General features: G+C 48.5%; 1 protein-coding gene across 4 annotated transcripts in view; it reads right to left on the bottom strand.

The window, feature by feature from the left end:
* ripor1 (RHO family interacting cell polarization regulator 1) overlaps positions 1–12370 on the bottom strand; it is a 282610-nt gene that overhangs the window by 26519 nt on the left and 243721 nt on the right. For all 4 annotated transcript variants that reach the window (XM_059992774.1, XM_059992773.1, XM_059992776.1 and 1 more), the window contains exon 13: positions 11160–11906. In XM_059992774.1, the coding sequence (XP_059848757.1) occupies positions 11160–11906 (747 nt within the window). The remainder of the gene's footprint in view (positions 1–11159; positions 11907–12370) is intronic.

Consider the following 12370-nt stretch of genomic DNA (forward strand, 5'->3'; position numbering starts at 1 on the left):
ACAGCCCGACGTGCTGGGCACCCAGAACTCCACATTCCCTCCATCAGCACAGCCCGACGTGCTGGGTGTCCCCCAGAACTCCACATTCCCTCCATCAGCACAGCCCGACGTGCTGGGTGTCCCCCAGAACTCCACATTCACTCCATCAGCACAGCCCGACGTGCTGGGCACCCAGAACTCCACATTCACTCCATCAGCACAGCCCGACGTGCTGGGTGTCCCCCAGAACTCCACATTCCCTCCATCAGCACAGCCCGACGTGCTGGGTGTCCCCCAGAACTCCACATTCACTCCATCAGCACAGCCCGACGTGCTGGGTGTCCCCCAGAACTCCACATTCACTCCATCAACACAGCCCGACGTGCTGGGTGTCCCCCAGAACTCCACATTCACTCCATCAGCACAGCCCGACGTGCTGGGTGTCCCCCAGAACTCCACATTCACTCCATCAGCACAGCCCGACGTGCTGGGTGTCCCCCAGAACTCCACATTCACTCCATCAGCACAGCCCGACGTGCTGGGTGTCTCCCAGAACTCCACATTCCCTCCATCAGCACAGCCCGACGTGCTGGGCACCCAGAACTCCACATTCACTCCATCAGCACAGCCCGACGTGCTGGGCACCCAGAACTCCACATTCACTCCATCAGCACAGCCCGACGTGCTGGGTGTCCCCCAGAACTCCACAATCACTCCATCAGCACAGCCCGACGTGCTGGGTGACCCCCAGAACTCCACATTCACTCCATCAGCACAGCCCGACGTGCTGGGTGTCCCCCAGAACTCCACATTCCCTCCATCAGCACATCCCGACGTGCTGGGTGTCCCCCAGAACTCCACATTCACTCCATCAGCACAGCCCGACGTGCTGGGTGTCTCCCAGAACTCCACATTCCCTCCATCAGCACAGCCCGACGTGCTGGGTGTCTCCCAGAACTCCACATTCCCTCCATCAGCACAGCCCGACATGCTGGGCACCCAGAACTCCACATTCACTCCATCAGCACAGCCCGACGTGCTGGGTGTCCCCCAGAACTCCACATTCCCTCCATCAGCACAGCCCGACGTGCTGGGCACCCAGAACTCCACATTCCCTCCATCAGCACAGCCCGACGTGCTGGGTGTCCCCCAGAACTCCACATTCCCTCCATCAGCACAGCCCGACGTGCTGGGTGTCCCCCAGAACTCCACATTCACTCCATCAGCACAGCCCGACGTGCTGGGCACCCAGAACTCCACATTCACTCCATCAGCACAGCCCGACGTGCTGGGTGTCCCCCAGAACTCCACATTCACTCCATCAGCACAGCCCGACGTGCTGGGTGTCCCCCAGAACTCCACATTCACTCCATCAGCACAGCCCGACGTGCTGGGTGTCCCCCAGAACTCCACATTCACTCCATCAGCACAGCCCGACGTGCTGGGTGTCCCCCAGAACTCCACATTCACTCCATCAGCACAGCCCGGCGTGCTGGGCACCCAGAACTCCACATTCACTCCATCAGCACAGCCCGACGTGCTGGGCACCCAGAACTCCACATTCACTCCATCAGCACAGCCCGACGTGCTGGGTGTCCCCCAGAACTCCACATTCACTCCATCAGCACAGCCCGACGTGCTGGGTGTCCCCCAGAACTCCACATTCACTCCATCAGCACAGCCCGACGTGCTGGGCACCCAGAACTCCACATTCACTCCATCAGCACAGCCCGACGTGCTGGGTGTCCCCCAGAACTCCACATTCACTCCATCAGCACAGCCCGACGTGCTGGGCACCCAGAACTCCACATTCACTCCATCAGCACAGCCCGACGTGCTGGGTGTCCCCCAGAACTCCACATTCACTCCATCAGCACAGCCCGACGTGCTGGGCACCCAGAACTCCACATTCACTCCATCAGCACAGCCCGACGTGCTGGGTGTCCCCCAGAACTCCACATTCACTCCATCAGCACAGCCCGACGTGCTGGGCACCCAGAACTCCACATTCACTCCATCAGCACAGCCCGACGTGCTGGGTGACCCCCCCCCCGGAACTCCACATTCACTCCCATCAGCACAGCCCGACGTGCTGGGCACCCAGAACTCCACATTCCCTCCATCAGCATAGCCCGACGTGCTGGATGACCCCCGGAACTCTGCACTCACAGTGCACACACCCCTCTGCCAGTGTCTTTACTCTATAACTGCCTTCACTTCATAGCTTTTATGATAAAGAGCTTGCTCTACCTCTCCATCTGCAAACACCTCCCCTCACCCCCTCAATGCGTTGAGCTCACTCAGTCCTTATTTTTATTTTATTTACAAGTACATCATGGTGACAGGCACTTCCAGCCAGTGAGTTCCAGCCTCCCAATTACACCCACGTGACCAAATTAACAAACTACCACGCCTGTACAGGGTGTACGGGCGACCCGGGAGGGGAAGCAGCTCTGGTGAAGGGGCTCATCATGTCCCTCTGGGCCGCTCACACACCCAACACTCAGCTCTCACCTGTGGCTCTGAGTAACAGCATGCGATGGTGGCCACAACCCGCTACACCGCTTCGACGGGTAGTGAGGGTAGCCGGCAGGCTTCACACCCGGTGAGATAGGGACATGGCCGGCCGTGCGTGCACAGGCATCTCCGGTGGACTGGGCGCAGGAGACCAATGGCCAGGAAGTGCCAGACTTTGTGGAGAGCAAAGGCGTGACAAGGCGCAGGAGGAGCCACGGTCATCCACTGCAACCAAGGGACCCCAGTTGTGCCGGCCACTCATACCACTGGACCCAGACCGCCGAGTCGAGAGAGTGAAACTGCCCCAGGGCAATGGCTTTTCCCACTGTAAAACCTCTCCTGCACAGGTCATGATACTGTCATCAACGGATGTGACCATCAACCTTTGATAATTTTTGAACGTGGAAGGAAACCGGAGCAAGCAGAGGAAAACCACACCGTCACAGGGAGAAGGTACAGGTTCCCAACAGGCAGCGCTAGGAATTGAACAGAGGTTGCTGTGACAGTAATAGCATTACACTAACTGCTACGTTATCATGCTGCCCGCTAATCCTGCCCTCACCCTACCAGAGATATCCCTTTGGCCCTACTTATCCCTATTTGACCCTCCTGCAAGTGTTTACCTTGTCTCAAGTCTCCCTGCAAGCTGTTTCTAGCTCTGTCACAATGGAAACCACTTCTGAAACTTGTAAGCATCAGTGGAATAACAGGGCTGCAATGCTCTGTTCACATCAGGAAAGAACTGTTCGGCAGGTGCCAGATGGCCTCGACTACAGCGAACAGGAAATTTGTCCTCGACTCTGCCCTGAGAGACCATCCGTACTCATTGTGCAGTCAGTGCCAAGGTCAATAAATCTTCCCTGATTCTCCAGAAAGAGCACGCAATGTCACCGGAGACTGCGTGTCTTCTTGCCCCACGACAGTTATGCAAGCTAGGCTATCAGTGGATTTGGCCACTCCTTCATCAGCGACAGTAAAAACAAAAAGATGGGCCAGCACATGTAAGCCCCTTCATTACCGGTCTCCGGTCCCAACCTCTCAGACTTCTCCACCTGCTCCTTAGCTGTGGGCTGGAACTCTTCCTGACTCAACTCCAGTCAAAATAGTAATTTTTAGTAGCACAGTTCCAAGATTTACGGCAGAATCCAAGACAGAATTTGATGCTATTCTGTTTATAGACAGAACAATCACTTCTTGAGTGATACAAATCATGTCAGCTATGGAGATTCACCCATTAATAGGAATCAGAGAAGTCCTCTGCCTGCACATGGTGAACAAATGGCAGGTAAACAAAGTCAGTTTGCCTGAACTCTGCCAGATTTCCCTTCACTCCACCACAGCAGTGGACAGCGACTCAGAATCAATGGGGTAGGCTTCTGCTTGAGGAGGGCAGGCTGTCCCGGCCAGTGTTTAGTAAGAAATGGAACACCAACACAACAGTACTCTACTCACCTCACTGCATCAAGCTGGGTTCTGTCAAAAAAGTGGAGCATCCAACAAGACTTAAGAGAGCTTCCCCAGAGCAGGCTGAAGGGGAATTTGATAGAGGCATAGAAGGATATGAGGGGCATAGATAGGTTAAATTCAGGTAGGCTTTTCCACTGAGGTTAGGTTAAGGGTGAAAGGTGAAATGTTTAACGGGGTACTTCTTCACTCAGAGGGTGATGGAATTGTGGAATGAGCAGCCAGTAGAAGTGATGGATGCAGCTTGGATTTCAGAACTTAAGAGAAGTATGTGGATGGGAGGGTTACAGAAGGCTATGATCCAAGTGCAGGTCAAGGGGACTAGGGAGAATATTAGTTCAGCATGAACTAGATAGGCTGAAGGGCTGCTTCTGTGCTGTCACACTCTATGACTATGACATTTACGTGAGGGTTCCTTTGGGTGGCAGCTCTCAATACTTCTACTCTGTCAATCTCAATTTTCCTAGCTTCCCCCCACCCCCTCGGGAATTACATTACTGGCCAGCCTCCCTTTTTCTACACTCATCCAACCCTCTGCCTCATACACCCTCCTATAACCCTCAGGTCACCTATCACCCTTGAGCTCAGTGCCCTACACTGACTCACCATTCACTAACAGCTCCACTTTGAAGTTATTCTTTTCAATGTCTTTGAACATCACCTTGCCTTGGCTTCCTCCCTACATAAGTCATATTCGTCCAATTCTACCAGCCAGGTGAAAGCAGTTCTCCAGAGCAAGCCTTTTTTGTATTTGGATTTCAGAATCAGAATCAGGTTTTATCACTGACATATGCCATGAAATTTGTTGTTTAGGGTCAATAGTTAAGAACAATGCAAGATAAAAATACTGAGTCTTCAACAAGATTTAAGAAAAATTTGGATAAATACTTGGATGGGAGGGGTATGAAGGGCTATGGTCCAGGTGTGGGTCTTTGGGACTAAGCAGAATAACATTTCAGCATGGACTGGCCAGCTGGTGGTATAGTGGTATTCACACCAGACTTCAGGGCAAGTGATCCTGGGTTCGAACCCGGCCAACTCCTTGCACGCTTTCCATTTGTGCTTGGTTGAGCATCAAGCTAGCAACTCAACCTCATAAAAAAAAAGACAAAGATGCTACAGAAATGGCAAGATTGCCGCCTGATATACCACAAGGCATGAAGAGGAACAACACAGACTAGATGGGCCAAAAGGCCTGTTCCTATGCTTAAATTCTTACAAATTTAAGTTATATATAAACAATAAATAAAACAAATAAAGAGAGCGAAACAGTGAGGTAGTGTTCAGAAACCTAATGGCAGAGAGGAGAAAGATGCTTCTAAAATGTTGAGTTTGCAGTTTCAAGTTCCGGTATCTCCTCCTGATGTCGGTATTGAGAAGGGGGTATGTCCTGGATGGTGAGGGCCCTTCATGGTGGAAACCTCCTTTCTGAGGCATTGAAGACACCCTCAGTGGTGTGGAACTGAAACCTAGGGATATTCTCCTACATTAAACACCAAGTACAGTAAAGCCCTGAAAACCCAGCATCTGATTGTGCTGAAATCCGTGATGATTCTGTGTGCTGGAGTGTCGCCAAAGCTGGTCCCAGTCTACAGGCTGGTGTGTGCTGGAACCAGAGTTGGGGTTTGGAGCATGGTTAGGTTAGGAGCCGGAGCTGGGGTCTGGAGGGAGCTCGGTGCTGGGCCCAGACGATGGGCTGGTGCGTCAGACCTGCAGCTGGGATTCAGAACACTAGGGGTCAGGTGGTGTGTGGTAGGTTAGCAACCAAAGCCAGGGTCTGGCCCATTTGTCTATGTCTTGCTCACTTTAAGCTCACCAATTCACTGGAGAATTTATTACATTACTAAGTCAAGGAATACTGCAACAGGAAAACAGGCCTTTTGGTCCATCTAGTCCACGCTGAACTATTACTCTACTAGTCCCATAGGCTTGCACCCTACCCCATCCATGTACTTACCCAAACTCCTCTTAACTGTTGAAACTGAACCTGAATCCACTATTTCTACTAGCAGCTCATTCCACACTCTCACCACCCTCTGTGTGAAGAAGTTCCAGTAATGCTTCCCTTAAGCAATTCACCTTTTACCTTTAACCCATGACCTCTAGTTTCATCCAACCTCAGTGGGAAAAGCCTGCTTACATTTATCCTGTCTATACCCCTCGTAATTTTGTATTCCTCTGTCAAATCCCTCATTCTTTTATGCTCTAGTCCAGGGGTCGGCAACGTTTTCCACTGAAAAAGCCAATATGGACCCATTTCCCAAAACACTGGGAGTCACAAAACCCGTTTGACATTTAAAACATACAACATTCTTTTTTTGCCTTTATGCTATGTATAAACAAACTATAATGTGTTGCATTTATGGAATTGATGAACTCCTGCAGAGAAAATGAAATTACATTTCTGCATGCAACAAAAACATTTTGAACTCCGAAAAAAAACGTTGGGTTGAAGGTTACTCCATAGTTAGCCTACCTTGGATCGAAGAATTAAAAGAAAGAGCGCACTGGCGGGTGTCAAGCATTGGCAGTGGTGATGTATATTAATAGCGATAAAAAAACACGTTGTAGCGGTGTGCTACATGCAGCGCTAAAATAAAGACACTGCAGTCAAAGGTAACTTTATTCGAACTAAACAGCCTTGCTTTAAAGCCTCCCTCAACCCGTCCCCGTGGGCACGGATGCTCCAAAAGACACGTACTCACAAACCCCCGTAGGCTATCTCCCTTAGCCGGAACGGTGGCTAATTGTGAGCCGGTTCGGATGTGCCAGGAAATGGGGTCTCCACAACGTTTTTAGATTGTACAAGATCACCATAATCTTCAAATTTCGAATTACATTTCAAAAACTAACAAACCACGGGGAGCCGCAGCACAGAGATAAAAGAGTCGCATGCGGCTCCGGAGCCGCGGGTTGCCGACCCCTGCTCTAGTGAATGAAGTTCTCACCTATTCAACCTTTTCATATAACTCAGGTCCTCAAGTTCTGGCAACATCCTTGTAAATTTCCTTTGCACTTTTTCAATCTTATTGATATCTTTCCCATAGGTTACCAGTATTGCACACAATACTCCAAATTGGCCTTCACCAACATCTTTAACAACTTCAACGTAACAGCCCAACTGTGTGCACTCAAAACTTTGACTTATGAAGGCTAAGGTGCTAAAAGCTCTCTTTACAACCCTATCTACTTGTGATGCCACTTTCAAGGAATTATAGATCTGTACTCCCAGATCTCTCTGTTCTACCACACTCCTCAGTGCCCTACTGTGAAAAGTGAAATAAAGAGTGATTTTGGGTATTATTAGGAAGTACATACTTCCATTTTTCCATTTTCTCATTTGTCAATTTCCATTTCTCAAGAGCTGGATTACCAGACTTTTTACCGCAGCTGAGTTTGACACAAAATTTTCAAATTTGCTGAAAAATTGAGCTTTTCACACAAATACAGCTGGAGGGTTTGATGTTGTGGCCTCAGAGGAATAAAAATGATCACTTAACCTTGTTGTTTGTCCAAAGACTTTGTTAACACAGGAACTACAGGATCACTGACATATGTTATGTGTGAAAACTGTGTGCCAGAGAGTGAGGTGGCAGGAGAGGCAACAAGACAAGCAGCAACACAGGATGCCTTACCCAAGCCAGAACAAGGCTCAAACTTGGAAAGAATTGTGCAAGCAATTCATTTAATCCATGCCGCAAAATCATGGGAAAAATCCAATTTTAGGGAATGTGCTTATAATTGTTGAGAGGCCAAGAAAGCAGTCAGGGTCTCTTCCATTACTGACTGATGCACTGAGTGGGAACAGTGAAACAACACTAAAAAAAACACACTTTGGTAAACTTTAAAGGACTGAAACCTTTTCTGTTCAAAATGCTATATAACCACTTCTCACTTGTTTCATCACCTCCCGACAAATATTGTGTTAATTCCTTAAAAAGGACCTCTTAGATTCCTCACCTGGCAAAACACTGACTCATTTTAAGTGTTTTTTTTAATATAAATAACCCAGTGAATATCTGATGCTCACCTCCAAGCAGAATACAACCCTGTCATAGCATCTAAAGGCTGGTGTGCCTCAATCATCTGGAGAGCTTGTTGGCTGGAGTCAGGGCCTTGTGCTTTGGTTCTTGGTAGGGTTGCCCATACCAAACTGTTCAAAGGGTCGAGACTGGACAAAGAGCGGTACACTGGTCTTCTAGGATCGGGGGTTTATCTCAAGGTCAAAAAAAAGTTACGGAAACAGCAATGAAGAATCCTTCTAGTTCTGTGTGTGACTGTAGGGGCAGACAGGGATGGAGGACCTTCACTGCTGCCTGCAATGCCAGCAGCGTAACAGAACTAAGCTGTCACAGACCCTCTACTACAACCTCATTGTATGTAAACACAAAAGATTCTGCAGATGCTGGAAATCCACAGCAACACACAAAATGCTGGAGGAACTCAGCAGGTCAGGCAACATCTATGGAGGGGAATAAAGAAGCAATGTTTTGGGCTGAGGACTGAAAAAGAAGGGAGAAGAAGCCAGAATAAAGAGGTGTGGGTAGGGGAAGGAGTACAAGCTGGCAGGTGATAGGTGAAGCCAGGTGAGGGGGAAAGTAGGTGACTGGGGGAGGGGAGATGGTTAGAAGCTGGGAGATGATAGGAAAAGCTAAGGGCTGAAGAAGAAATCTGATAGGAGAGTGGACAATTGAGAAAAGGGAAGAAGGAGAGGAACAAGGAGGAGGAGATGGGCAGGTGAGCAGAAGGCATTGGAAAAGAGTGAAGCCAGAATGGGGAATGGAGAAAGAGAAGGGTAGAAATGACCAGAAACGAGAGGCGTTAATGTTAGGTCACTAGTTTGTTCTGCGCATGGAACTCTGAATTTGTGTTATTTACCAGTCAGTGCACGATTTACAGGTAAAAATGGGCAGGCCCAGTTCCTTGACCTGGCAACATCTGGGTGAATACCAGCAATCGAGGCAGCTGACTTGACTTGGCCAGACTTCAGTGGGCTGTGTGCACCACTACAGCAAGGTCCAGGTGAACTACTGGTGGGTCAGGGACCTCTTCTCGTTACTACACCAAGCTCATGTGTGTCTTTCATTGCCTCTGCTCCAGTTATAGATTCAGGGACAAATCAGACTCAGCGAGCAAGGGCCAGCCACACAAATGCAACCCTATTCAGGCTATCTAAACACCAACCAACAGCCAGAGCACAAACACTGTGCCACAAGTGTGTGTTTTAACTTATAGCCAATAGAGGTGCCATTCATAACCACACTGACAGAGAAGCAGAGACATTCAGTAAACAGCAGGTTTGGAGAAAATGACAAGTGGAAGCAAACATTCAGATTGCACAAGTGCTGAGCAGTGACCTTCCACTGCCAGCTCCCTGGAATACAATGGCTCAGCCTCTACCGACCCACCAGTCATTCACCTTGGCCTAGATGTAGTGGTGTGCAGTGGATCATTTACTGGATGTAAAGCCAACAAATCAGCATCAGGAGAGGGAGAGCTGAGATGAGACTGTGTGCTCTGCAATGGCTTACAGGTCCAGCCCTGGGGAGTGTTGTGGAAGAAGGACTAAAGAGTCCAGGTACATAGTTTACTGAAAGCAGCATTTCAGGTGGAATAGGTTGTGCTTGGCATTGCTGGTCTTCATCAGTCAGGGCATAGGTTTGGCAAGTCAAACTAAAACTTTGACAAACTTCTATAGATGCACTGTGGAGAGTATCCTAACTGGTTACATCACGACCGGGTACAGAAACACCAGTGCCCAGAAACAGAAAAGTCTACAGAAAGTGGAGGATACAGCCCAGTCCATCACAGTCAAAGCCCTCCCCACCTCTGAGCATGCTTACATGGAGTGCTGCCACAAGAAAGCAGCATCCATCATTCAGGCTATTTTCTCTTCTTGCTATTACCATTGGGCAAGCAGCCTAGGGTCTCACCCTCCAGGTTTAGGAACCGTTATTAGCCTACAACCGACAGGCTCCTGAACCACTGTGGATAACTCTATTCACCTCAACTCCGAACTGACTCCACAACCTACAGACTCACTTTCAAGGACACTACAACTCATATTAGTTACAGTATTTACACTTTTACCATTTGTACACTGGCTGTTTGCCGGTCTTTACTATTTTAAATTTTTTCATGAATTCCACTGTATTTCTCTATTTTCCCATAAAACCTGCAAGAAAATGAACCTCATGGTAGCATATTGTGTCATATACATACTTTGATGATAAAATCGTTTTGAACTTTCATGCGCAGGACATTGGTGAGGCCATGTTTGGAATACTGTGTACAATTCTGACCACCCTGTTGTAAGAAAGGCATCGTTAAACTGGAAAGAGTACAGGGAAGATTTATGAGGATGCTGCCAGGATTTCAATGGTCTGAGTATATGGAAAGGTTGGCAGGCTAGATTTTATTCCTCTGAGCATAGGAAAGTGAGGGGTGATCTTGCCGAGGTCAATTGAAAGAGTGAATGCACACAACCCTTTCATAGGGAAGGGGAACTCAAAACCAGAGGGCAGATGTTTAATATGGGAACTGTAAGTTTTAAAGGAGATACAAGGGTAAAACAGTGGGTTGCCAAAGAGAGAATGGTTGAGTCAGGTACAATGACAACGTTTAAAAGCCATTTAGATACAAATGTGGATAGAAAGGGTTGAGAGTGATGTGGGCCAAACGGGACTAGCTTGGTGGGTACGAATGAATTGTGCTGAAGGGCTCATTTCAATGCTGTATGACCTTATCACTGTACCATCAACAAGACTAAATAGAGTGCAACACAATACGCTTCATTCCCTCACATGACAGCCAAGCAGACTGATATCGTCTCAGACAGGGAAGGCAATTACTGTTCTCATTATGTAAATCAGATTACCTTGAGGTAAAGTGAGGTGACATGCCAGAAGAGGGAACTGAGAAGAAAATGACTGATTAAAGAACTCCAACCTGTGGTTTCACTTGATTTATTACTAGGTCATCAAGCTTGGGGGAACTGAAACAAAACTGTCAATGGCCAGAATTACTTAATGCACACCGAGGGATCCGTCTCAGGGAAATTATTGAGAAAATGTAACTGAAAAAGATGTAGCAAAACTTCCAAAGATAAATCAGCTCAAGCATACCACTGTCCACAACTTACATTCTGCACCAGATCATTCACTCCTAAATAACAACCAACACAAATCAAACACACTTACTAACAGCACTTCTTCCAAATGCTTGACTTCCGTCTCCAACTTCTGGAGCTCAGGAAACTGGCCTCGATAATCATCAAGTGTGGAATTTAATATCATCAAAGCTTCCTCAATGCCTGGGTCTATGGGCTTCACTTTGACTGGCTCCGCTGGCCTAGTCTTCTCGTTACTGACTTTCTCCTCCACGGGGGCAGCACATTGCACTATCCTGACAGCACCAGCAGCCTCAGTTTGTGGACTGCACAGGACCTGAGGGATTTCTGACTTCACCAGTGGAGCATCAGACTGCGCTGCAGCATCGATGCTGTCCTCAGGCAAAGCCGGGGCAGATATGGCCTCTGGGATTGGTGGAGAGGCTGCCAAACTCGTCGTGGCAACCGCCTGTGCTTCCAGCACTGTGTTCACTGGGGACTTCAAGTCCATTACAGCATCTATGCTTGCTTCGCTGATATGGCTGAGAGTTCTGGAAATTGGCACGTTTCCATTCCACGTTGTGTGCTCCGGCTCTCCTGCCGTTTTTACTCCGTCCGAATGGCTGCTTCCCCCAGCACCGTTGGACTGGGCCTCCTCAGTCTGTGCTAACGTTATGGTGATCCTAGGCACCGTTCCCTGGATCTCCGGCTGCACCAGTGTCTTGGGCGAATGCCGAACACTCATGGACAACTGTGGACTGGAAGAGCCATCCGAAGAATCGGAGGAGATGGACCAAGCAGCACCATTCTCCAGCTCCTCCTGCCTCCGCAGCATGTTCTAAACAAAAAAGAACAGCAGTTTAGTCAGCTTCATGGACAAGCGGCACATCGTATGGGACAAGGGGTGGCTGGGGGGGGGGGGGGGGGAGAGGGGGAGTTTTAGACATACTAAATCAATGCTGAAACAGAAATCTATTCTCTAGCTGGGTATAAAAATGGAAATGTAAACAACAACATTGTAGATATTACTCCCATCTTTCAGGACTAAAAGGAAGCTAGACCGTAAGGACAGACTGTGTCAGGAAACTTGGTGATTAGGTGTCAGGCAGTGAGAAACTGAGATCCTGCTGCCAAAATGCCCAAATAAATACAGAATTGGTGCGGTGGGGCTTTTCCATTTGTCAAAGCTGTGAGTGATTTTAAACTTTCACAAAATTACTTAAAACGTATTAAAATTGAAGCAATTAAAATCTCCAAAGCATTGAGAAATAATTAAGATATTTGACTGAGGCTTAACATGTG

This window comes from Hypanus sabinus, chromosome 17, assembly GCF_030144855.1.
Source record: "Hypanus sabinus isolate sHypSab1 chromosome 17, sHypSab1.hap1, whole genome shotgun sequence".
Lineage (NCBI taxonomy): Eukaryota > Metazoa > Chordata > Chondrichthyes > Myliobatiformes > Dasyatidae > Hypanus > Hypanus sabinus.